This window comes from Saccopteryx leptura, chromosome 4 (genome assembly GCF_036850995.1).
Source record: "Saccopteryx leptura isolate mSacLep1 chromosome 4, mSacLep1_pri_phased_curated, whole genome shotgun sequence".
NCBI classification, from domain to species: Eukaryota; Metazoa; Chordata; class Mammalia; order Chiroptera; family Emballonuridae; genus Saccopteryx; species Saccopteryx leptura.
This window is the reverse complement of record NC_089506.1, coordinates 224,162,862-224,190,355: the sequence shown is the minus strand read 5'-3', so window position 1 is coordinate 224,190,355 and position 27,494 is coordinate 224,162,862. Positions and strand designations below refer to the sequence as shown.

Sequence of the window (27,494 nt, the reverse complement as noted above, 5' to 3'; positions counted from 1 at the left end):
TGCCGCCCCCTGCGCTCCCTGCCTCCCCCTGCCTCCCCCTGCCGCCCCCTGCGCTCCCTGCCGCCCTCTGCCGCCCCCTGCCGCCCTCTGCCGCCCCCTGCGCTCCCTGCCGCCCCCTGCGCTCCCTGCCGCCCCCTGCCGCCCCCTGCGCTCCCTGCCGCCCCCTGCGCTCCCTGCCGCCCCCCTGCGCTCCCTGCCGCCCCCTGCGCTCCTTGCCGTTCCCTGCCGCCCTCTGCCGCTCCCTGCCGCCCCCTGCGCTCCCTGCCGCCCCCTGCGCTCCTTGCCGTTCCCTGCCGCCCCCTGCGCTCCCTGCCGCCCCCTGCCGCCCCCTGCGCTCCCTGCCGCTCCCTGCGCTCCCTGCCGCCCCCTGCGCTCCTTGCCGCTCCCTGCCGCCCCCTGCGCTCCTTGCCGTTCCCTGCCGCCCCCTGCCGCCCCCTGCCGCCCTCTGCCGCCCCCCTGCGCTCCCTGCCGCCCTCTGCCGCCCCCTGCGCTCCCTGCCGCTCCCTGCTGCCCCCTGCCGCCCCCTGCGCTCCCTGCCGCCCCCTGCGCTCCCTGCCGCCCCCTGCGCTCCTTGCCGTTCCCTGCCGCCCTCTGCCGCTCCCTGCCGCCCCCTGCGCTCCCTGCTGCCCCCTGCCGCCCCCTGCGCTCCCTGCCGCCCCCTGCCGCTCCCTGCCGCCCCCTGCCGCTCCCTGCCGCCCCCTGCGCTCCCTGCCATTCCCTGCGCTCCCTGCCGCCCTCTGCCGCCCCCTGCCGCCCTCTGCCGCTCCCTGCGCTCCCTGCCGCCCCCTGCGCTCCCTGCCGCCCCCTGCGCTCCCTGCCGCCCCCTGCCGCCCCCTGCGCTCCCTGCCGCCCCCTGCGCTCCCTGCCGCCCCCCTGCGCTCCTTGCCGCTCCCTGCGCTCCCTGCCGCCCCCTGCGCTCCTTGCCGTTCCCTGCCGCCCCCTGCGCTCCCTGCCGCCCCCTGCGCTCCCTGCCGCCCCCTGCCGCCCCCTGCGCTCCCTGCCGCTCCCTGCGCTCCCTGCCGCCCCCTGCGCTCCCTGCTGCCCCCTGCCGTCCCCTGCGCTCCCTGCCGCCCCCTGCCGCTCCTTGCCGCTCCCTGCCGCCCCCTGCGCTCCTTGCCGCTCCCTGCGCTCCCTGCCGCCCCCTGCGCTCCTTGCCGCTCCCTGCGCTCCCTGCCGCCCCCTGCGCTCCCTGCCGCCCCCTGCCGCCCCCTGCGCTCCCTGCCGCTCCCTGCGCTCCCTGCCGCCCCCTGCGCTCCTTGCCGCTCCCTGCGCTCCCTGCCGCCCCCTGCGCTCCTTGCCGTTCCCTGCCGCCCCCTGCCGCCCCCTGCCGCCCCCTGCCGCCCTCTGCCGCCCCCTGCGCTCCCTGCCGCCCTCTGCCGCCCCCTGCGCTCCCTGCCGCTCCCTGCGCTCCCTGCCGCCCCCTGCGCTCCCTGCCGCCCCCTGCGCTCCCTGCCGCCCCCTGCCGCCCCCTGCGCTCCCTGCCGCCCCCTGCGCTCCCTGCCGCCCCCTGCGCTCCTTGCCGTTCCCTGCCGCCCTCTGCCGCTCCCTGCCGCCCCCTACGCTCCCTGCCGCCCTCTGCCGCCCTCTGCCGCCCCCTGTGCTCCCTGCCGCCCCCTGCGCTCCCTGCCGCTCCCTGCCGCTCCCTGCCGTTCCCTGCTGCCCCCCTGCAGGAATGCTTTCCTCCCCCTCGCAGAACAGGTTTGCTACATAGTCTTGTACAACTGTTACAATCCTAGGGGACGCCGTCACACCCTGAACTGTCACAATCCTAGGGGACGCCGCCTGTACCGTGTCAACAGGAAATCACCCCCTGAGCTCCTGCAGGGGCACCTAGCAGCCTGGCCCCTGCCCTTTGCAGATTCGCGGACCCTTCCAAGGGGGGCCGAAAGGTCACAGCGAGCAGCAGCCCCTCCCAGGCCCTCCCTGTGACTGCATCTGCCCTGGGCTGGCTCAGTTCCGGGGCGTTTTGCATCCCTCCGAGGGTTCCTCCCTGTCCCCCAGCCTCGACCAGTTGGCTCTTGTCATTCTCTGTCGTAGCATCACATCCTCTTCCTTTGTGGCCTTTACCCTCGTTTGTAATTAGATCTTTTTCTCTGTGATGATTATTTCACGTCCCTTTTGTGCAGCTGGGCTGCAGGTTGCCCCGGAGAGCAGGAGACTGAGCCTCGGTGTGCTCAGCGCTGCGGTCTCACCTCCAGGACGTCTCGGTGCTCAGTGAACGTTTAATGGCTGAGATAAAATGCCCCATGTCACTCCACTCACCACCCTTCACGCTGAGGGGCCAGAGACTGACCTTATTCATGTTTGAAGCCCCTGAGTACTTAGCGGAGGCTGCGTACACAGCAGGTGCTCAATAAATGTTTATTGGAGGGCCTGACCTGTGGTGGCGCAGTGGATAAAGCGTCGACCTGGAAATGCTGAGGTTGCCAGTTCGAAACCCTGGGCTTGCCTGGTCAAGGCACATTTGGGAGTTGATGCTTCCAGCTCCTCCCCCCTTCTCTCTCTCTCTCTCTCCCTCTCTCTCTCTCTCTTTTTCCTCTCTAAAAATGAATAAAACAAAAACAAACAAAAAAAAAAAACATGGAAATGTTTACTGGAGGAGTAGACAACCACCACCACAACAGCAACGTAAGTGAGCGTCAATGATCCGATTGACTAAATTGTCTCTGTTTCTCCCCCAAATACACATCCCTTCCTGGGGCTCTCCCAGGTCTGCTGGTCCTCCGTCTTTCTCCAGCTTTTCATCTGCCGGGATTGAGTACGTAATGGAGAGACCCGTGTTCAATCCTTCCTTAGAGCAGTGTTCCCGTAGCTCAAGGGCTCACCAACTGCAGGCAGCTCACGGGACAGAGCCTGCCAGCTGCCTGCTTGGTAAATAAAACTTTACTGTGGACACAGCCAAGCCCACGGATTTACATATTGTAGCTTTTGTGCTGTTACCGGAGCTGAGTGGTCGCCACAGAGGCGGTACGAACACGACCCCGAAAGAGCCACGAGCTGGCGCCTTCACAGAGAACCTTTGCCGAGACCTGAGCTCTGGCTCCTTCGCCTCAGACCCAGCTGCTAACCTTTCTGAACCTCAGATGTCTCCCTTGTAAAAGGCCTCGCAATGCCTGCTTCCAACCGTGGTTGGGAAGTGTCACAGGTCGTAGGTCAGGTGCTCAGCGAAGACACTGCTCACCAAAAATAGGGGATATTCATTTTGAGATATCCCTTAATTTTTGTGTGCAATAGACTTAATTTCTCTTTCTCCTTTTATAAACGGGATTTTGGGCCCTCTTCTCAATTTCAACAGAATCCCCGCTTTTGGTCATCCAGTCCACAAATATTTATCGAGCGCTGAACGGGATAATGTTTTGTCCGGTGCCGAGGATCCAGTGGTGAACAGCACAGACTCTAACCTCATGGGTCTCCTGGTTTATAAGGGGAGACAGTGGACAGGTTCCCAGACCCAATGTGGTCAGTGCTGGGACAGCAGGGACTCCAGGGGCCTGGGAGCACGTAGAGGGAGGGGCTGCTCATTCATTCTCCTCAGGCCAGGGAGGCATCCTGGAGGAAGTGACCTTTAAGCTTAAACTAGCAGAGAGGGTAAGTGAGCCAGGGGAGCTGACCTCCGGAGGACCACTCCAGAGCTGCCGCTCGGTTTGTACGTATTTTGAGCGCAGGATGGTGTGTCATCACTGAGTTTCCGCCACGGTCCTGCTAGACAGAGCCGGCGCTGCAGAGGGGAGGGGCGAGCCACTCTCCTGGGCACGAAAGCAGGAGTTCGGGTTCAAAGGAGCATCTTCTTCCAGGTCCATCCCCAGAAACGTGGGTGCTGAGGCCTGGGGAGCCCCCGGCCGGGGAAGACTTGAGCTGGAGCTTTGGAATAAGGGTGTCGGAGCCCCTGACACTGAAAAGGAGCCATGATGGACATGTCCTTTCAATCAGGCCCTCAGGGTTACCAGTGCCGAAGCCAGAGGCCCGCAGGCCCGCTGAAGAATGCCCGTGGGGGATGGCCCGACGATTCGGCGCTTTATGTGGGATGACAGCAGCAACCCTGTCAGTCCATGGGGGGCAGTTACCACTAGGTCCAGGGAGGGAGATGTTGCCATGGCTACATAAAAAACAAAACAAAACTAGCCTGACCAGGCGGTGGCACAGTGGACGGAGTGTTGGACTGGGATGTAGAGGACCCAGGCTTGAATCCCCAAGATTGATGGCTTGAGCACGGGCTCACCAGCTTGAGTGCGGGGTCACAGGCTTGAGCGTGGGATCACAGACATGACCCCATGGTCACCGGCTTGATGCCCAAGGTCGCTGGCTTGAACAAAGGGTCACTCACTCTGCTGTAGCCCCCCGCCCCCCATCAAGGCACATATGAGAAAGCAATCAATGAACAACTAAGATGCCACAATGAAGAATTGATGCTTCTCATCGCTCTCCCTTCCTGTCTGTCTGTCCCTATCTGTCCTTTTTCTCTGTCTCTCTTGCTAAAAATAAATAAATAAACCTGGAAATCTAGATTTTAATATCAATAGCTAACCTTTATGAAGTTACAAATTACTCTACACCAGATGGTCTTCTATAAGCTTTCCTTCAATGAGCATGTTTAACACCCGCACATCCCTGTGAGGGGTGAACTGTCACCACCCCATTGGGCGGGTGAGGAAACAGATCTAGAGTGGGTCACAGGGGCACAGCTGGAGACTGGGGGAGCAGGGATTTGAACCTGGGGAGTCTGGCAGCAACTTCCAACCCTTTTCATCTTATGGCACACATAAACCAATTATTAAAATTCTGTGACACACCAAAAATACATACATACATACATATATTTTGTATGTGTGTGTGTGTGTGTGTGTGTGTGTGTGTGCTGATCTGACAAAATAGGGATAATTTTGATTCATTCACGCCAGACAGCAATGGTGTTGGCTGTTGTCATTTTTATTACTCGACAACCTAAGAGAAAAGAGGTCAGTGCCGCTGACTAAATATACAGGTATTGCATGCTTTAAAAATTCTGGTGGCACAGCGGTTGAAAATCACTGCTTCAGCGCCCCGACCAGATTCTTCTCAAAACCCCGGGCGAGGAGAATGACCGGGGAGAGTGAACAACCAGCCAAAGACTCTTGGCTGGCCAGCACTAGGGCACCGATTAAGAGGACATAAATGGACTCCATAAATGAAACATGATAATGAATTTAACAATCTGACTCCCGAATGTAAAATAAGCCTCTTTCAAAAGCTCCTTGTCCTTCACAGATCACGATCAAGACGGGGCAGTCAAGACGGGCCGACGCCCTTGATGTGGACGCCAGCTTCAGGGCCCACGAGACTCTTTCTGGGTATTTTGTTTTTAAGTGCAGACTGCTGAACTTGAGGGGGACAGCGTCTGATTCCCAGACCAGGGGCAGGGCCCAGGAATCTGCATTTGACACGCATTTAATCGAGTCCCAGTTTGATTCTACTACGGATGAATCCAAGACCGGCTTGCAGGAAATGTCTGGTCCGGCCTTCAAGTGAGGGAGGAGGAGGAGGTTGAGATGCTGCTTCTGTCTCTCTGGGCATCACGCCAGGTGGGAGAACTCAACAGTGGACTTCAGAAACCATAACTGCACTGTGTCTGGTCACGTGTCCCCTCCCTGGGAAAGCCACTCCATCTCCCCAGCCTCAGTTTTCTCATACGTGAAAACGGCCATCATGGAACAGGGTCTGACCGCGTTAGCTTCTGAGCTGTGCAATATCGAGAAAGCCCCAGAACCTCTCTGAGCCTCAGTGTTCTCATAAAGAAAATAGTCGCTAATCATAGTGAAGACGTAAGACTGTTGAGTAATAAAAGTAAAAAAATTAAAAAATAAAAAAAGTTTTTTAAATAAGAGACAATACACGGGAAGGGTAAACAGACAGGTTATTAGGAGAGTGCTGATCAATGTTTTTTCTCCTGGCTTCCTCCCACCTTTATTGGTCCACTTACTTGCTTCCTCCGGGTGAATTTGTTCCTCGTTCACAATAGGCACTCAGCCCAGTTGGTCAGGATGTGGAGAGAATTCGAGCCCAAATGTGGTCTGATCCCCAAGGTGCTGGGTTATTTTTATTTTTTTAATTTAATTTAATTTTTTTTAAATAACTTTTTAAAAAAATTATTTATGTATTTATTTATTCATTTTAGAAAGGAGAGAGAGGGAGGGAGAGAGAGAGAGAGAGAGAGAGAGAGAGGAGAGAGACAGAGAGAGAAGGGGGGAGGAGCAGGAAGCATCAACTCCCATATGTGCCTTGACCAGGCAAGCCTAGGGTTTTGAACCGGTGACCTCAGCATTTCCAGATTGACGCTTTACCCACTGCGCCACCACAGGTCAGGCAAGGTGCTGGGTTATTGAGAGGCCCTCCCGTGGGTCCCCTCAGGCCAGGTGGCACCCCCTGCCAGCCTAGAGCGCTGTCTGGCTAAGCAGACAAGGGAAGGTAGGTGGGCAGAAGTAGTCGTCGATGACCATGACCAGCCAGACCCTTTCCCCAGAAAGACCCAGGTTGCCCTCTGCAGCGGTCAGCAGCAACGTCCAGGAGTCAGAAGACAGCTCATTGGGAGCTTATTAACGAGGCTGGAAGAGCTCACTCGGTGTCCTCGAAGGCCCGGCCGGCCAAGGATGGCAACTGGCCCGCCCTCCTAGCGGGACCTCAGGGAGCTTTGGGAACAGCCCGTGAGAGCCTGCCCCAGACTCTCAGGAAGACCTTCGTCAACCTGTAGGGGACTTACAGGGGCCTCCTTGCCTGCTTCATTAGGCAAAGGTGGCAGAGAGCAGCACCTGTATATAGAGAAAATATCAGTGTGTGTGTGTGTGTGTGTGGGGGTGCAGTGACTCTGGAGTAAGCGGGATTTTCCACAAAGCCTGCCTGGACACCATCCCGGCCTGTGGAGAGAGCAGACCGCTCCCTGCTTCATGCCACGTGATACCCGGGCACCTGTACCGTCTCCCCGAACCATTGATGGTGATCATGAGTCACGCAATGCCTGCAACTTCGTTCTTGCAAAAACTGAAAATGCCACAGAGGTCTAAAGCCCCTTAGTCCTTCACTCTTATCCCCGTACCCTTCTCGATGTAATTACTGATTTTAGCTTTGTGTCTCTCTTTCCAGAACAATAATAATAATAGCAATGACAACCATCGCAGTAGTGTTGATAACAGGGACCACCCACTGAGAGCTGATGAGTCACCAGCCTCCTCAGCTCACCTCATCCCCACAGCACTATGATATGAATGTCGTTTACAGTATTGCTTTTTTAATTCTCTTCTTACAGATGAGGAACTGAGGCGGAAAGGATTTCAGAAATAGTCACAAGGTTGCATGACCCACAGACAACATAACCGGCAAGGTGAATGCCAGGAGTCTGATTCCAGAGCCCGGTCCTTAAACCATTATGTTGTGTTCTTCACTACCTACATGTTTATGTATCTGTTGGAGATAAATGTCATATGTGTGTATCCATGTGTGTGTGTGTGTGTGTGTGTGTAGAGTAGATTCCTATTTAAACATAAACGATGTATCAAACAGTTCTGTTTTTTTTCAATTTCAATAAGCAGTGTGTGTCTGAATATTTGCCGTGTCAGTAGATATATCATATATACAATAGACTTATTTTATTATTTTTAAATGGCAGTTAAGCACTTCGTGGACTTCATGAATAACAAATCTTACTGTGTTTTGGTTACCTTGTTTTTTGTCATTCCCCTGTTGATGGGCACATTTAAGGGTTTCTCTTCTCCTTTATTATAAACTAAAACTTACTTTTAAATGTTAATTAAACGTTGTATTCTTAAACACTGAGGATGTACGTTTTGAGGAAGGATATGGCCGTGCTATGGACCCTGCACCCTTGAGCACAGACTGGGCACATTTCTGGAGGACTGTGAACCTTGCTCTCAGTTACATGTGCGTCTGATGCTGCCTGACACCTGAGGATACAGAGCGAGCCTCTGGCGTCTTCGTCATCTATTGCTTCTTAATAAACGACCACGAAGCTCAGCAACTTAGAAGAACACACGTGTATTATCTCACAGTGTCCGTGGGTCAGGGATTCAGACGGAGCTCAGCTGGGTGAGGGGGCTCAGGGTCTCTCCCAGGCTACAACCCAGGTGTCCATGAGCGCTTTGGCCACCTCAAGGCCCAACTGGGGCAGGACCTGCTTTCAAACTCACGTGGCTGTTGGGAGGCTGCAATTCCTCACGGCGGATGGAGTGAGAGGGCCCCTCCGTTCCTCCTGTCTGTTGCCTCTCCAGCACGGCAGCTTGCCTTATCCAAATACGCAAGCTGGGAGGTAATAGTCTCCTGGCAAAACAGGAGTCAAAATCTTCTGTACCCGTTGCAGTCATGCAAGGGACACCCCATCCCTTTTGTCACGCTCTGTGGATTAGAAGCAGGTCGTGGGTCCCGTGCACAGGAAAGGGAGGGGTTTCCCTAAGGGTGTGAATACTAAGAAGGAGGGTTACTCGGTGGGCAAGACAAAAAGCCAGGGTTTGAACTGAGGAATTATTCTATGAGTTTAAGCATTAAAACCGCCCATTCAGTTCTGAGGTTTGGCTTTACGCATTCTCAAGTACAGGGCAGGGTTACAAAGAGGCACCCTGGCGTGGTGAAAAGTGAGCAGGTTTGGGCCTGGCTGATTACCAGCACTTACTCTGTGTTGTTTTGTTCACAAGCGCCATTCTGACAGGTGTGAGGTGGTATCTCATTGTGGTTTTAATTTGCTTTTCTCTGATGATTAGTGACGTTGAGCATTTTTTCATATGTCTGTTGGCCATCTGTGTGTCCTCTCTGGAGAAGTGTCCATTTAGGTCCTTTGCCTGTTTTCTTGGCCCAGTCTGGCTCCTCTCCTGCCCTGTTCTCCTGCATCATTCCACGCAGGGTGCGTGACATGCACTGAATTTACCTAACTGGTTTGCATGCTGACTTCTTCTCCCCCCATTGGATTATAGGCTCCACAAAGGCAGAGACGTGGTTTAAGTGATCTATCCATGTCTTCTGAGCTTGAACGATACCTGACACACGTGCAGAGCTCAATAATGTTTGCCTCATGAAAAAACAAAGATTTTAAATTATAGTGGTTAGACCCTGGCCGGTTGGCTCAGTGGTAGAGCGTCGGCCTGGCGTGCAGGAGTCCCGGGTTCGATTCCTGGTCAGGGCACAAAGGAGAAGCGCCCATCTGCTTCTCCACCCCTCCCCCTCTCCTTCCTCTCTGTCTCTCTCTTCCCCTCCTGCAGGCGAGGCTCCACTGGAGCAAAGTTGGCCCGGGCGCTGAGGATGGCTCTGTGGCCTCTGCCTCAGGCACTAGAATGGCTCTGGTTGCAACAGAACGATGCCCTAGATGGGCAGAGCATCGCCCCCTGGTCGGCGTGCCGGGAGGATCCTGGTCGGGCACATGCGGGAGTCTGTCTGACTGCCTCCTGTTTCCAGCTTTGGAAAAATACAAAAAAAAAAAAAAAAAATTACAGTGGTTAGCCTGACCAAGTGGTGGCGCAGTAGATAGAGTGTTGGACTGGGATGCGGAGGGCCCAGGTTCGAAACCTCAAGGTCACCAGCTTGAGCACAGGCTCATCTGGCTTGAGTGCTGGGTCCCTGGCTTGAGTGTGGGATCACAGATGTGACCTCATGGTCGCTGGCTTGAGCTCAAAGGTCTCTGGCTTCAGCAAGGGGTCCCTCGCTCTGCTGTAGCCCCCCAGTCAAGGCACATATGAGAAACCAATCAATGCACAACTAAGGTGTCACAACGAAGACTGGGTGCTTCTCATCTCTCCCTTCCTGTCTGTCTGTCCCTCTCTCTGTCTCTCTCTCTCTCTGTCTCTGTTGTAAAACACACACACACACACACACACACACTGTATCCGTAAAGTCATGGTGCACTTTTGACCGGTCATAGGAAAGCAACAAAAGATGATAGAAATGTGAAATCTGCACCAAATAAAAGGAAAACTCTCCCAGTTTCATAGCTATTCAGTGCAGTTCAATGTGGGCTCCATTTGTTGCCCTACACACATCCAAATGATAGTGAGGTTCTTGCCACACACGGGTAAGGACGTCTGATGTAACAGAGTGAATAACATCTGTGATTCCCTGTTTTAAGTGATTAATGTTGTGGCACTTCGTTATAAACGTGCCAATATTCACGTTGCACTTTGGTCATGGATTCGAATCTAGAAAGCCACAGAACACACTGAACTTTCCTCTGTACGTCCACATCTCTACTGGCCTGGCCGTGGGCTGCTCCGCTGTATACACAGTGTTACGTCATCATCTGCGCATGTGCACATGCTGCCACATCATCCTACAGAAACTGGGAGGGTTTTCCTTTTATTTGGTGCAGATTTCACATTTCTATCATCTTTTGTTGCTTTCCTGTGACCGGTCAGAAGTGCACCATGACTTTACGGACACACTGTATAGTGGCTGCATTTCATCAGGGACCGGCTGAGCGCTCTGGCTACGTCCGCCCGTCCAGTCCTGCAGACGACACCACCTCCAGCTCTTCAGCCGAGGAAACCGGTGTTCACAGCGAGTGAGGTCAGAGGTCGACCTTGGGCCCGGCTTCCGCCTCTCAGACTCCTCCCCTCTCCACACCGGGCTGCCCGTTCCGCCTCCCAGGAAATGGGGAACATGTCCCCGAGCCCTCCTTTTCCCGCCTCCAGTCCCTGGGGGCCCCGGAGAAGGGGATGGATTGCAGAATTCCAGGCCGTCCCAGCCCTGTGCGGGAAGCCTCTTCCCCAAGGCGGGGACAGCGATCTGGGAAGGTTCCCGAGGGACCTGCCAGGTCTGCTGCGTCTCAGGTCCCAGAGCCCCGGGATTTGCACGCTGCCTTTGCCACGGCTGCCTGCACGACGGCCTGGCCGTCACGTAGCCCCGGACGGCAGCTGTCCTCCACCAGACCCTTCTTCACGAAGAAAATGTAATTAGGGCTGCACAGTTGCCAGACTCTATTTCCACTCCTGCCTTAGGAGAGAAATCAAAGGGCAGCGCCTGGAGGGCCACGTGTCTGTGCGTGCGGCCGTGTGTGCCTGTGTGTGTGAACGCATGTCTGGGTTAACTCTTACATGATTCACAGCACATTGCCGAGGAGGGGGAAACTAGCGCTTTTCCTTCCTGCCTTTCCCTTCAGGAGTAACAGTTACATTTCTGCAGGACTTACCCTGTGCCGGCTACTATGTTGCATGCTTCTTCACGTGTATCGTGTCATTTAAAACTTCTGGCCATGCGATAAAGTTAACTCCCACGTTACAGATAAGAAAACAGTGTCAAAGAAGCTGAGTCCACCCAGTGGGTACTTGTATGATGTTAGCTGTGGGTTTGTCATATATGGACTTGATTTTGTAGAGCCATGTTCTTTCTATTCCCACTTTAAGTTTTTATTCTAAGTGGATACTGAATTTTGTCAATTGCTTTTTCTGCATCTATTGATATAATCATATGATTTTTGTTCTTTATTATTTTTTGTTTAAATGTGGATATTAATCAATATCCACATGTATTGATTTGTGGCTATTGGAACAACCTTGCAACCCCAAGAATAAATCCCACTTGATTATGGTATATGAACATTTTAAGGTATTGCTGGATTTTGTTTGCTAACATTTTCTTGAGAATTTTTGCCTCTATGTTTATCAGACACACTGGCCTGTAATTTCCTTTCTTTGTGGTGTCTTTGATTTGGTTTTGGAATCAGGATAATGCTGCCCTTGGAAAAGAAGCATGATCACCCTCCCTCCTCTTGAACTTTTTGGAGCAAGTAAAGAAAATAGGTGTTAGTTCTTCTTCAAATGTTTGGCAATATTCACCCGTGAAGCCATCTAGACCAGGACTTTTGTTTGTTGGCAGGTTGTTTTTAATTTTGATTTGTAATTTATTGTGTTGACACGCTTTCAAGAGCCCACTCAGTGTAATGCCCTCTGGCCCCTGGGTTGTGCCCCCCACGCCCCCTGCGCTGTGCCCCCCATGCCCCCTGCGGAGTCTTCCCACCTCCACCCCCTCCTCCCTTTCACTCCCTCCCCCAAACTCTACCTCTCTCTTGTTTTTCTGGTTATTGCTACCCTATTGTCCAAATATATGTATTATGTCTATATGTTTTTGGGTGATCCCTTCACCTTCTTTGATCAAATTCCCTCTTTCCATTTTCCTTTTTACAGATGTCTGTTTCCTGTGACCCTGCCTCTTTCTCTATGTTTTCTTTACTGCTTTGATTTCATTGGTTATACTGTGTTCATTCAGATTGTATGTTTCTAGAAAAATCAACCGTTTCATCCAGATTGCCCTGTTTGTGGTCATATGTTTTTTTAGTATTGTGTTCTTAGGAGCCTTTGCACTTCCGTGGTGTCAGTCATCGCTTCTCTTTTATTCTTAATTATTTTATTTTATTTATTTATTTTAGAGAGGAGAGAGAGAGAAGGGAGGAGGAGCAGGAAGCATCAACTCCCATCTGTGCCTCGAGCAGGCAAGCCCAGGGTGTCAAGCCGGGGACCTCAGCTTTCCAGGTCGACACTTTATTCACTGCGCCACCACAGGTCAGGATATTTTAAATTTTATTTTACTTGATCCTCTCTTTTTTTTTTGTCTTGATGACTGTGGTTATCAATCTTCTTTATCTTTTCAAAGAGCAAGCTTTTGGTTTCATTGATCTTTTGCATTCTTTAAGGTTCTATTTTGTTTATTTCAGCTTTTATCTCAATTATTTCCTTCCTTCTACTAACTTTGGGCTTTGCTTTTTTTTTTTCTTTTCTAGTTCCATTAGGTGTAAAGTTAGAGAGTTAATTTGAATTTTTTTTCTTTGTATTTTTCTGAAATTGGAAACGGGGAGGCAGTCAGACAGACTCCCGCATGCGCCCAACCGGGATCCACCCGGCATGCCCACCAGGGGGCGATGCTCTGCCCATCTGGGGCGTCACTCTGTTGCAACCAGAGCCATTCTAGCGCCTGAGGTAGAGGCCATGGAGCCATCCTCAGCGCCCGGGCCAACTTTGCTCCAATGGAGCCTCGGCTGTGGGAGGGGAAGAGAGAGACAGAGAGGAAGGAGAGGGGGAGGGGTGGAGAAGCAGATGGGCACTTCTCCTGTGTGCCCTGGCCAGGAATCAAACCTGGGACTCCTGCACGCCAGGCTGACACTCTAGTACTGAGCCAACCGGCCAGGGCTTTTTGTTTCTTGAGGTAGGCTCATATTGCTACAAATATCCCTCTTCGGACTGCTTTTGTTCTGTCACATAGATTTTTGGTTTCATGTTCTCATTTTAATTTTTCTCAAGGTATCTTTTGATTTCTTTTTTCGATCTCATTGTTAACCTTTTCATTGTTTATTAACATGTTTTTTTAGCCTCCATGTGTCCGCATGTTTGTCATTTTTTTCTTGTCACTGATTCCTAGTTTTATCCCATTATAGTCAGAGAAGATAGTTGTTATGATTTCAATCTTCTTAAGTTTATTGAGACTTGTTTCGTGGTCTAACATATGGTCTATCCTGGGAAGTGTCTCATGTTCACTTGAAAATAATGTATATTCTGCTACTTTGGGGTGAACGCTATGAACATATTAGTTAAATCTATCTGGTCTACGGTAGCATTTAAGGCAAGTGTTTCTTTGTTGATTTTTTTGTCTGCAAGACCTTATCCATTGATGACAATAGAGTGTTAAATCCCCTACAATGACTATGTTACTGTCAACCTCTCCCTCTCTGTTTGTCTATATTTGCTTTATATGTTTCGGTGCTCCTATGTTGGGTACACAGATGTTTACAAGAGTTACAACCACTTATTAGATTGATCCTTTTATCATTATGTAATGTCCTTCTTTGTCTCTTATAGACTTTGTTTCAAAGACAATTTTACGAAAGTATTGTTATCCCAGCTTTTTGTTGTTGTTGTTTCCATTTGCAGGAAATATTTTTATCCATTCCTTTACTTTCAGTCTGTTTGGGCTTTTGTTCTGAAGTGGGGTCACTTGTTGAAATCACATATAAGTTCATTCATTCCTCCCCTAAGTTTCCAGAGTATTTGTATAAACATCGTTTTGAACTCTTTATCTGGTAGATTATTTGCCTACATTTCACTTAGTTATATCTCCTGTTCCTTAGTTAGGGGCATGTTTCTTTGTTTCTACATTTCGGCTGCCTCTCTTTATCTGTTTCTGTGTATTAAGCAAATACGCTATGTTTCCCAGTTTGGCATGGCGGCCTTATCTAGTAGTCCACAGTGATGCTCAGTCTCCCTGATCACCTGAACTATGGGCTTCAAGAGTGTCCCTTGTATGGGTTGTGGGAGGTCACCTGTTGTAGTTGAGTCTTGACCTATTGGTGGGTGGGATTGACCCTTAGGCTAGCTGAGTGTGAAGGCTGACCAACCTACAGTATGTGAGTTGTTATGCAAGGGCTGATTCTATGAAGCAAAATCTGTCCAAAAAATGCCTAGTGCCTACTAAGCGCTCCCTTTGAATGTGTGTGGATCGAGTTGGTTCATGCTCTGATACGGCCTGAAGCCTGTCACCAGTGTGCTGCTCCCGGGGTCCCTTGTAAGGGACTCCAGTTTAGGTCAATGTCAGACGCTGCCTGTGACCAACCCTGAGCAACCTATTAGTAGCTACAAGGTGATCCCCAGTTGATCACTGATTCTGTTGGACTTTGATGTGTTTGGGAGAGGCCATGCTACATATGAAAGTCAGTGTCCACCAGTAGCCAACCAGGGAGAGGTCAGCAAAAGGCCCGGGGAGCCCAGAGATCCACACCTGCCAGCTGCCCGTTAGGTTCCTTTCCTGGAAGACCCTCTGGAGGTGGGTGGGTTATGTGAGGTGGGTTTACAGTAAGTCACCAGGTAGGGGAACGTTGCGTTCACCAGGTTGACACAAATTTAGATTCAGGGCCAGTGCCATGTCTGAGGCCACTGAGCAAAAGTATCCGGGTGCTCCAGAACCAGCCACCACCCGCCTGGGACCCGGTGGCCTTGGTGGGGAGAGGGCAGGGTCTCGGGGAGTCGTCAGGGTGAGGCCAGAGGTTTGTATCAGGCTGGAACAGGTTACTGTCTGGATGGGAGGACACTGAACAGAATGGTGGCACCGGTCAGGTGCATGGAGACAGTGGCCCCTGCTCCACAGCCACACAATCCAGTCTCACCTGGGTGTCTCTGACACCTTCTGAGCCTGCCCTCCTGTGGGTCCTGCAAGAAAGACTGCACCACAGGCTCAGGCTGGACGCCACCAGAGGATTCCTCCACGGGGCACAAGCTCAGCAGGGTGGAGTTGGCAGGGTAAGGCCGGTGCATTCTTCTGGGCTGATGCCCTATAAGGAGGGGGTGCTTGACCCAGGAAAGATGACACCTGTGGGTGGTGTAGGAGAGCGGCTCAGCACACAGGGACATCGGTGACTGTCCCTCTAGCCCTCTGCTTGAAGCCATACCACCCTATCACCCCCTTTATAACTCCAGTCCCCTCTGAGCCGCTGTTCTTTTCCCAGAGCCCAGAGTGAATGTCCACGAGTGTGTTTATTGGCACTTTAAGAGGGTGCCTGCATCTCTAGCAGACCCCTGTCTCTCCCTGGTGGGCAGAATCCCTGCTGGTTTTCACAGTCAGTTATTATGCGGAACCCTCTTCCCAGCTCTGGCGCTCTGGACTGGGGAGCCCTCCCTGGGGCTGAGACCCCTTGCCTCTCCAGTGGACCCTGTGCAGCTAAGACAGTCCTGCAGGTTCTCAACCATCACAGGTGGGTGCTGGGCCTTCCTGTTTTGCATCACTAACCTTTCTGCAGCGTATGCGGCTTCTGTAGATCCTGGGTTCTGAGACTTCCGTTCAGCTAGTCTTTAGTTGGTCATTCACGTCGATTGTTATGATTTAGCTGTACTTTCAGTTTCATCCTAGAAGGAGGTGAGAGTAACTTTCACCTACTTAGCCATCATCTCGGATCTTCCTCCACGAAGTTTTCTCAATCTATATGTTGCCTTTCTTGCTCAATTCAAAGTTGTTCCCAAATTGATTTCAGCACCATGGACAGAAACGAGGCCGTCGTTTTACAAGGCCAGCGTCTATCTAAACTTGAGAAGGACGAAGAGTTGAAGTCTGTGGATAAAACCATTTGCAAAAACAATGACATTGAAAATCTTAACGAGGATTTTGCAGAAAAGTTTTAAAAATATAGATACCTTTTAAAAATCTTTAATATGAAAATCAAATAAAATTTTATTCACTCTTCTTTTCCACTCGATTTCTTCCAAAGCAGAGTTATTTCCAAGATCCACATTATCTTTTACGTCACATGCTTGACTGCTCTCCGTGATTGCTTCGGGACTTCCTAGCACGTCTTCTGAGAAGCCCGTAATGCAGGAATACGACTCATTTCCACCTGCTGGCAGTCCTCGTCCATCACGGGGCAGCTGGAGAACCCTTCTCTCCCCATGTGTGGGCTTCTGGCTCACCAGTTACTTCGCCATCACATAGTACAGGGGCCCCCAAACTTTTTACACAGGGGGCCAGTTCACTGTACCTCAGACCATTGGAGGGCCGGACTATAAAAAAAACTATGAACAAATCCTTATGCACACTGCACATATTTTAAAGTAAAAAAAAAAAAAAAAACAGGTACAAATACAATACTTAAAATAAAGAACAAGTAAATTTAAATCAAGAAACTGACCAGTATTTCAATGGGAACTATGGGCCTGCTTTTGGCTAATGAGATGGTCAATGGGCTCCTCTCACTGACCACCAATGAAAGACGTGCCCCTTCTGGAAGTGCGGCAGGAGCCAGATAAATGGCCTCAGGGGACCGCATGCGGCCCGTGGGCCATAGTTTGGGGACCCCTGACATAATAGTTGACTGGACACCTCTCTGGCTCTTCTTTAGTCATTTGGAGACTTCAGGATCACAGAACACGGGCTCACTTCTCGGTGGGGAGCTCGCTCAGTGTTCCTGGGCCTCTTCTTCATCACAGGGTGCCCAGCGGGCGTCACGGTCCCCTTCCCCCTCAGTAGGTGGTGGCTGTGCACTCTCTCTATTTCTCCTTTGTTAATCATGTCTGGAGCTTTGAGATCACAGGCCATATCCTGTGGCCCAACCATCCTCCCCTGTGAAAGGATGTATACTTGGAAGTTCTTTTTAGCTTTACTGTTTTGTTTTTTTTTATTTTTATTTTTATTTTTATTTTATTTTTTTTACAGAGACAGAGAGAGAGTCAGAGTGAGGGGTAGACAGGGACAGACAGACAGGAACGGAGAGATGAGAAGCATCAATCATTAGTTTTTTCGTTGCGCATTGCGACACCTTAGTTGTTCATTGATTGCCCTCTCATATGTGCCTTGACTGCGGGCCTTCAGCAGACCGAGTAACCCCTTGCTGGAGCCAGCGACCTTGGGTCCAAGCTGGCGAATTTTTGCTCAAACCAGATGAGCCCACACTCAAGCTGGCGACCTCGGGGTCTCGAACCTGGGTCTTCCGCATCCCAGTCTGACGCTCTATCCACTGCGCCACCGCCTGGTCAGGCAGCTTTACTGTTAATAATCACTCCATGAGGTATGTATTGGGATTACTATTCACCTGACTTTTGTACAGGAAGTTGAGGCTCAGAGAGATTGAGGACATTGTCCAAGGTGATACGGTTAGAAAGGGGCAGAGCCTGCATAGTTAGAACCCATAATAACTGACTCGGAACCTTGATCTCTTGACCATGAATGTTTCTACTTACCTTACGGGCAACTGGAAAAAAAATTAACTTGTGTGCCATTTTCTACCTGAGGATAGTCTTCCAGAGATCTTCAAGGCTTTGCTTAAAACCATACATCTAATAAATGGTAGCGCTGTGGCAAGAACCACGATCGTCTGACTTCGAAGTCTGAGCTCTTAGCCATTATGCTAGATTTTCCACATCAGATTAGCTATCACTGTCTTGAAGTCACAAAGAGGAAACGATTATAAGGGAATTCAGATTTATACCTCATCCAGGATAATTAGAAACCAAGTTCAGTAGTCTTAAATGCTAAAATATGTCTGGCTAGCCAGGATGCAGGCAAGACTCAGGTCTCATTCTAGCCACAGCACAAAGTACAAGTAAGGTGCTCATTTAAACAAATTTAATCAGAGTTCTGCGATACCTTGAACATATATGCAAGTCCCAAAACACCATATTAGAATTGATCATAGTACAAACAAGTGCAAACACGATGTATTATCTAGTTAAGAAAATATGAATATTTACTGTTTTTCTGTTATAATACTCTATTCCATTCTTTGAGCCGGAATACCTAACATTAAAGTTTTTTGTTGTTTTTTTTTTGCTTGTTTTATTCACTTCAGATAGGTCCCCACATCGGACCAGGAGGTACCAGCTGTGCAAAGGAATCTCCAACTGCAGTGTTTGAAGAGTGGAAGTTCGTGCCTGTTCACGACCTGTGTTTGTATGGCTTGTCTGTCTCCTCCTCCTCGCCTTCCCCGTGAGACAGTTCAGTGCTCGAGTTGGTCGGTAAAGAGACACAGTCTGTGTGTGCTGCAGCATCACTGCACATCCAAGGAAGGACACGAATTAAACAGCAAGGGGGTGGGGGACAGTTAACAATCTTTGTAGGAAGCATCACAAAAACCCGATTAAGGCAATTGCTTAAATGCCCTCAACAGCCGCTGTTTAGAGAACAGGCTTCAAAATTCAAGGCTTTATTTCCAAAACTGGCCTGAATAAAAAGACAAATTTTTTTTTAAAGAATCATTTTCATTCTTGTCCACAATTATTACTATCAGTAATAATAAATCAGAAGTCCCTCGACTATCTGGGGTAAAGTTTTGGAAACATGTATCAACCTAACCCAACAGACATTCGTATGTATCTTTATCAGACGAGAGTAAGTGAGAGTGTGCCTTCAAGAATTGTTTTAAGGGATTCAGAAGGACCCATTGGCAGTGACAAAGCAGTCATGGGGACTTAAGATCGCAATGTCACTAATATTGTAATAACTAGGTACGGTGCCAGGTAGGTACTAGAAATATCAGGGAGGACACTTTGTAATGTATATGATTGTCTAACCACGATGCTGTACCTCTGAAACTAATAAAAAATAATACTGAGAATGAATGGGAACTGAAAAATAAAACATGAGGAAACACAGATGTTAAAAAGAATCAGACCTTTTTTAAATATTATTTTACCCAAATACAAAATATAGTCAGAAGAAAAAGAGATCACAATCCTACTTCATACAACCTCTGTTGTTAACAGAAATGAGTGTGCGAATAAAGATTCCAGACGCACACCCAGTTCTTACTTTTTAAACATCAACAATGAACTTTCACATAGAATTAATACCACAGAGAAGAGCGTTAAGGATTCACACTTCCGTTTTCCATCTTACGTAGGTTCTGAAAAAAAGAATCACCTAACCTTTTAAAATATATCTATTGTGCTGTGGCTCATTCACGTCTAGCTCAGACTAACATTTTTCACAACAAAGGGGTTTATAAAATAAATATATAGTCCTCTCTCTATATATATTCAGTGTAGGTAGCCTTTGGTTAACGTTCATTCGTAAGGGAGTCGGGTGAAAGGGTATCATACACACATGAAATGAACACACATCTGGCCACACACGCTTGAAAAACAAAACAAAACAAAACAAAAAAAACCACAGAGAGAAATACAATTTGAGGGAGGTGGGGAGTCTGCCCGCCATTCCACTGAATACACAAACGCTTTGAGGAGTGGGTGACGTGGGGGACAGGAACCTGCTTGTCCCTCCGTCACTCAGCGTCCCTGAATCTCTTCTAATGGGAACATCCTGCCGATCTTCACATTCACAGACACTTCAGAGTCATACATTGTGGCCCCTGAACACAAGCCAACTCTATCTTGTCCTCATCCCCCCAACCCCCCCCCCCCCCCCACATCCACCTGCTTTACTGGTGGAGAAAGACTTAGCTGTGTCAGATTTTTGAAGGGATTGAGTGTGGCTCCTTCCAGGAGACACTGCCCAGGTAGCTTTGGCTCTGCTGGTTTTTAAAAAAAAAATATGTTGCACTGACTTTAGAACATAATCTTTGGGTAAGACGAGACTCTACTGCAATTATCAAATAGAAGAAGGAATTAGGATCATCGGGACTAACGGGACCTAATATTGTACTGAGTAGGTAGGAGGGCTGTGGCTGACATTTAGGGCTTCTGGTGCAGTGGGACTTCTTTTTACTGGGCTCGTGCATCACACATTCCCTGTGAAAGGGTAGACCAGTCTTCTAATTAGAAACAAAAATGCCTGAGGAGGCCCTGGCTGGTTGGCTCAGCGGTAGAGCGTCGGCCTGGCGTGCAGGAGTCCTGGGTTCAATTCCCGGCCAGGGCACACAGAAGAAGCGCCCATCTGCTTCTCCACCTGTCCCCCCTCTCCTTCCTCTCTCTCTCTTCCCCTCCCGCAGCCAAGGCTCTATTGGAGCAAAGGTGGCCCGGGTGCTGAGGATGGCTCTGTGGCCTCTGCCTCAGGTGCTAGAATGGCTCTGGATGCAACAGAGCAACGCCCCAGATGGGCAGAGCATCGCCCCCTGGTGGGCATGCTGGGTGGATCCCGGTCGGGCGCATGCAGGAGTCTGTCTGACTGCATCCCCATTTCCAACTTCGGAAAAATGAAAAAAAAAAAAAATGCCTGAGGAACCAGGGAATCCAGGTAGACCATCTCCTTTTTGTTTGGTCATCAAGAATATTACCCAATTCCACAACTGTTCTGGAAGAAATGGAATCTAGGAGAGAAATAAAAAGGAACTCTAGTGTGTATTTACCTTTTAAAACACATCACCAAAGTGTCTCTCGGCAGAGGACTGGATAAAGAAGAGGTGGTACATATATACATGGAACACTACTCAGTCATAAGAAATGATGACATAATGTCATTTACGACAACATAGATGCACCTTGATAACATTATACGGAGTGAAATAAGTAAATCAGAAAAGCTAAGAACTATATGATTTCATACATGGGTGGGATATAAAACTGAGACTCACAGATAAAAGTGAAGTGGTTCCCTGGGGAAGGGGGACATGGAGGAAGAGTGGGGGAGGAGTAAAGAGGGACAAACAGAAGGTGATGGAAAATGATCTGACTTTGAGTGACGGGCACACAACATAATCCACAGTTCTGATGCTATAGGAACGTTCACCTGAAACCTGTGTACTTTTATCAAATTTAATTTTCACCCCATTAAATGATTTTCTAAATAAAACAAAGAACACACACACACACACAGCTCACTGGATACATAAAAGCTAATATAGTCAAGTGTGTGCGCATGCGCGTACGCACGTAAGAGTGGTAATACCCGGGGAGCCTGCTACTCGTCACCACCTCGAACTGTTCTTGCTTCGGACGGGCAAAAGGGAGAATGAAGAAATAAATGCACATTTTATCATTTTGCAAAGGATCTGGGTTAAATAGCTTCACCAAGAATGAGCACCACCCTTCTGTGCCGTGTGCAGCGAAGCACACACAAGCGGCCAACACGGGCCGCCCTCCACGTGGCTGCGGCAGCATCTGCGGCAGAGCGCCCCCCCCTCCACGTGGCTGCGGCAGCATCTGTGGCAGCGCCCCCCCCCCCACGTGGCTGCGGCAGCATCTGCGGCAGCACAGCCCCCCGCCCCCCCCCACATGGCTGCGGCAGCATCTGCGGCAGCACGCCCCTCCCACGTGGCTGCAGCAGAGCGCCCCCTCCCAACGTGGTTGCGTCAGCACGGCAACCCCCCGCCTCCCCCCCCACGTGGCTGCGTCAGCATCGGCGGCAGCACGGCCCCCCCCCACGTGGCTGCGGCAGCATCTGCGGCAGCACGGCCCCCCCACGTGGCTACGGCAGCATCTGTGGCAGCACAGCCCCCCGACCCCCCCCACGTGGCTGTGGCAGCATCTGCGGCAGAGTGCCCCCCCCACGTGGCTGCGGCAGCATCTGCGGCAGCACAGCCCCTCGCCCCCCCCACATGCCTGCGGCAGCACGGCCCCCCCCACGTGGCTGTGGCAGCATCTGCGGCAGAGTGCCCCCCCCCCACGTGGCTGCGGCAGCATCTGCGGCAGCGCGGCCAGGCCAGCTGGACAGTGAGGCCGAGCGGAGGATGGCTCTGCGCACCTGGAGAGCTACACTTTCTGAAGTACAATTCGGAAGTCACCTCAAATCAAACAGTTTGGAGAGGGCTTTTCAAGTCATGGCAGAGTCGGCAACGCTGTGTGTCAAAGGCGTCTCGGGGAAGCTCGAGTGGTCCCAAAACAAGAAGCTATTTGGACCCAAAGAACTGTACACAGCTGACACGGGACAGATCGAAACAGTGGCAAGAGTGGGCTTATTATTATTATTATTATTTCTGGGCTCAAGAAATCCTCTTTTCCTCCCATGCACCAGGCAGGGTCTTTGCTTTGGAGGAGATAGACAAAATTTATACGTCATGGCAAATAGAAAGACTGCATCTTAGACCCTAGGTCTGAGGGGCAGAGTGATGCGGGTTTAAAAACCTTTCCAGAGAAGCTCTGGCCAGAGTCTGGATGGGATTCAATACCACCCTGTCCTCACAGAGTCATTCTGTCGCTGGAGGTGCTTGCTAAGGCCGCTTCAAGTCCAAGGCCCTCTCTAGGACAAAGGGTCCCTTGAAAAAAAAAAAACCTCAAATCAGACAGCGTCGCTAGCTGCTGGGAAGAGAACAGGGAAGGAATGGATAATAACCTCAGCTCTGTGAAGGGCGGGGCGGCTCAGGCTACGGTGCTACTGAGCTTGACACGTCACATAACTCATCAGCGGTGCCCAGTGACTGCGGATGGGGTTAAGGCTAAGTCCCAGACTATGTCACACACTTCTCTACTGGGTATCCTTAGGGGCCACAGGATGACGGCCTGACCCCCAAAGGCATCTTCAGACCGGTAGGCACCGTGGCTTTGCGACCATAACCGCACCAAGGGAACAAGCGACTCGCGGTCTTCCTTCTTCTCTTCCACCTTCTGTCGTCTGCCAGTCCGAGAGTGGCTCAGTCTGTCTGCGGAGGGAGGAAGTCAAGGCAGCATTCTCACAGGGAGCTGTTGAGCCATAAGCTGGGCCACACTCCAATCTGGACATAGATCAGGCCGAGGCAGAAGATGCCAGACCTGGGGCGGGGGGTGTCATGGGGTGACTCTCACAGCTTTTCCGTGTTTGTCGTACTGGTACACCACCGTCTTCACACAGTGGGAGTTGGCCGGTGAGATCCAGGGGCTGCTGGTGATGGAGAAGTTGTGGTTGGTGTAGAACTGGACGGGTTGCTTCTGGCACTTGAAGAAGGCCTTGAGCGTGGCGGCCGCCATGGCGCGGAAGCGCTTGCTGATGAAGCAGTAGAGGAAGAAGTTGATGGCCGTGTTCAGGAGGGCCAGCATGTTGGCCACGTCCGACACCACGTGCACCAGCCAGCGGTTCCCGACGACGGGCGCCCCGTACAGGTGGTAGAGGATCATGACGATGCGGGGCGCCCAGAGGGCGGCGAAGATGGAGGTGATGGTGAACAAGATGGCAGTGGTCTTCCCCGTCGAGTAGCCTCGGAGGCGCAGGCTGGTCTTCCTGCGGAGCTTGTAGACGATGATGGAGTTCAGGACGAAGAAGATGGAGCAGGGCACCAGGTAGACGGTGAAGCAGTGGCCCCAGACGAGCACGTGGTGCGCGGAGGTGCTGGTGTAGTCTTCCGTCCAGATGTTGGGCCACCAGTAGTAGGGGATGCTGGTCAGGAAGCAGGTGAGGTACACGCCCAGGATGACTCTGCGGGTGCGGGCGGGGTAGGAGACCGTGTGGTACCTGAGCGGGTGGCAGACAGCGATGTACCGGTCCACGGTCAGGGGCACGGTGATCCAGGTGGAGGTGTGGATGGAGGAGAACTCCAGCACTTCTATGATCTTGTCCGGCACCTGGGGCAGCTGCATGCGCAAGATGAAATCTTCCAGCAGGAAGTCCACAAACACAATGAAAACGAGGACCAAGATGTCGGCCGCTGCCAGGGCCAAGAGGTAGTTGTAGGAGGACTTCTGCCGCCTGGCCACCAGCTGCGAGAGGATGATCACCGTCAGGATGTTGGCTGTGGAGAGAAGAGAGCTGCTTTATCTCTGGAGCAGGGTGACTTTGTGGGCTACACCAGGGCACGGGTTTATTGGGGGGTGCTCCCAGGAAAGCTGCAGGAACAGGACCACGGCTTTCAAGGGTTACTCTCTGCACCACACATAGCGCCTCACATGAACATCTGGGTCCTGGTTTTACCCAGTTTTATTCTCATATTGTTTATTCTTTCTTCATACAGTCAGGACAGGTCCTCACTGCAGACAGACAGTGGGGGCTCAGAGAGCTTAAGAAACTTACTTAGAGTCACACAGCAAGGGTGACAGAGACCACACCTGGATACACTCATCCCAGATCCCATGATCTTTCTTTTGTCCAGCTGCATGGAGACTACCAGGCTCGAATGGCTTTTCTTGCTTTAGGAATTCAGGCAGGAGACTGGGCCAAATGACCTCCTAAGAACCTTTTTAGAAATTGGATTTCAGGTCTTTTCCTTTTTAGATAGGTTTAGAATTGAAGAAACAGAGAAGATCATGACCTTCCAATTAATTTAAAGATAAATTATGATGATTATTCCCAAGCAGGTAATCTACACACATGATACACAATTAAAAAATAAAAACAGAGAAAAGTAAATTTTCTCTCCAGTCTTGGTCTCCAAACACCCATGCATAACCTCCGTCAGGGCAATCACAGTTAGTAAGTGACCCTGCTTACGTTTGTCCGTATAATATAGCTGAGTAGAGTTTTTGCAGAGAGAGTAGCACTACATTATTTTCCTTGGGGTCAGATTTGTTTGCAAAATGCATCCACATAATTTCTCATTAGTTCTGAAAACAAATGTCTTTTTGAATAACACACATCTGGAAAGTCAATAGGGACTTACTCTAGAATGCTATTCCAATGAATAATATCTGGATGTCATTGCACACATTTGTGCTCATTTATTCTCAGAGTCAACCCTGAATTTTGAACATTATTAATCCTATTTTGCAAACAAGGCTCTCAGAGAACTATGTCCCTTGTCTGAACTCCAGTGACAGTGCTGGAATCTAGAAATCTCTTTTTTTCTTTTCTTTAAAATATTAAACAATACTTCACATGTAAAAAATGTCTTGTAATATACACACCCTTGGGTACTCAAGTTAAACAAATTTTAACATTTTGTTATATTTGCTTCTGTGAGAGGAAGGGAGGCAGAGAGACTCCTGCATGTGCCCTGACTGGGAACCACCCATCAAGCCCACTAGGGGGCGATGCTCTGCCTATCTGAGGCACTGCTTCATTGTTCTGTTGCTCAGCAACAGAGCTCTTCTTAGTGCCTGAGGTGGAGGCCATGGAGCCATCCTCAGCGCCCCAAGCCAACTCGCTCCAATCAAGCCATGGCTGCAGGAGGAGAAGAGAGAGAGAGAGAGAGAGAGAGAGAGAAAGGGGGGAAGGCTGGAGAAGCAGATGGTTGCTTCTCCTGTGTGCTCTGACTGGAAATCAAACCCAGGACATCCACATGCCAGGCCAATGCTCTACCACTGAGCCAACCGGCCAGGGTCACTTTTTTTTTTTAATAAAAAAAGAAACAACACTATAGATACAGTTGAAGTCCTCTTTTAAATTGCTGTAGGAGGGTATGGGGGCAAACTGGTGCAGGACAAAGACTTAACTTGGGGGGTGAGTGTACATTAAAGTGTATAGAGTTGTGTTGTAGCATCGGGCACCTGGAGCCCGTATAATTACATTAACCAGTGTCACCCTAATAAATCCAATTAAAAGAAATAAATGAATTAAAAAAATGAATCGCTGCAGTTTCATTTTTCCCTCCTTCTTTCTCTCTCTCCCTGGAGGCAGGCACAGAGCTGCCTCTTCAGGACCGTGCTGTGTCCTTCTACTTTCTTCTTCACTAAAAAAACATTACTTTTAAAATTGTTTATTTTATTGATTTTAGAGAGAGAGGAAGGGAGAGAGGGAGAGAGACAGGAACATCGATCTGCTCCTGTATGTGCCCTGACTGGGGATCGAACCTCTGTGCTTGGGGATGATGCTTTCACCAGCTGAACTATCCGGCCGGGGCCTTTTACCTCCTTTTATACTGAATCTACCATCCAGCATGCTGCTTTTTACCTTCAGCATTCGTTTCTGAGGCTTGTGTTGGTTGATACACACAGATCTGGTTGACCTGATTTAATGACTCTAGCATTCCACTGTGCAAACTTAGTGCAATCTATTTATTCATATGCACACATACACAGACATATCTCTACAATAGAGATCTACACACATGTTTGGATACGTGTAGAAATGTGTACATATCCAAATTCTTTAAAAACATTTCTGCCCCGCCTAATGAATGCTTTAGGTCAGGAAGTCATCAACTCTATATTGCTAGGCGTTCCTATTTGACATTTTCTTCAGTTCCTAGTACTTGCCTTTTCTTGAGCGACTAACCCGCAGACACTAAGTTTCCTATTTTTTTTCCCGTAGATCCCGCGGGGCGCCATGAAGACACTTAGGAGATCCTTCGGACGAGACAGATGTGTGGGCGACCGAGGCCCACAGGGGAAAGAAACATGCCTGTGAACTGATTTTCTAGAGTAGGATTGAGAAGGTAGAGTTTTTAACTCCTGACTCTTGACATTCACAGTTAATTCCCCACATCAAAACTCCTTTCCTTTCCACAGTGACCTGTCCCCCCCCCAACAACATAGTGGTGTTGACAGAATCTGTGCGTATTTACAATGGGGGGGGGAAGTGAAGAAATTCAAGTTGTCACTGCCTGAAGTTCCATTTCAGTTCTTCCCTCTCATTAAACAAAGAGTCTGTTGTTGTGGACACCCCGCCAGTCTTACCCAAGCAAGCCCCAGTGAATTTCGTGATCCAAACATCAATGCTTCTGGAAAGCACATCCCGTCCGTCCGCGGTGTCGTTGGACAGGTTGACACTCCTGCGAGGTCCGGAGCCCATGTCTGGTGATTGCAAAGCTTCCTGGTTGTCTTCTCGGGGGAATTAATTTCCTGCACTTTGCAGCGTGTGGGGGGAAGAGGCTAAGGGAACAGCACAGGCTGTCAGACCCCACCACAGAACGGTCACCTGCCAGGCACGGGTCAAAGTCTCCCAGGGGTATTGTCGGTGTCTGTGAGGACAAGAGGTCCCTGCAGACTCCTTGGGAGAGGCAGCTGGGAACAAAGCACTGACTGGGAGTTCTCACTTTATATCTCGTAGTTCCGCTCTGTTTCTTTTTCTTTTCTTTTTTTGTCTTTGAAAATTACCCCATGGTTCCTGGCTTGAGCCCAGATGTCGCTGGCTTGAGCAAGGGGTCACTGGCTCAGCTGGAGCCCCCAGGTCAAGGCACATATGAAGAGCAATCAATGAACAACTAAGGTGCCGCAACAACAAGTTGATGCTTCTCATCTCTCTCCCTTCCCGCCTGTCTGTTCCTGTGTGTCCATTTCTCTCTCTCTCAAAAAAGAAATCATGGATTTTTTTTTCTATTTTAA

The 27,494-nt window shown here is 50.4% G+C and overlaps 2 protein-coding genes across 4 annotated transcripts in view; both read right to left on the bottom strand.

Moving 5' to 3' along the window:
* Window positions 1-27,494, bottom strand: part of LOC136404021 (lysine-rich nucleolar protein 1-like) — a 360,920-nt gene that overhangs the window by 129,756 nt on the left and 203,670 nt on the right. The gene's annotated exons all lie outside the window — the stretch shown is intronic.
* On the bottom strand, window positions 23,091-24,035 carry LOC136402596 (probable G-protein coupled receptor 139). Its single transcript, XM_066380095.1, has one exon. It carries the CDS (start codon window positions 23,874-23,876, stop codon window positions 23,091-23,093), a length of 786 nt encoding a protein of 261 aa, XP_066236192.1. The 5' UTR covers window positions 23,877-24,035.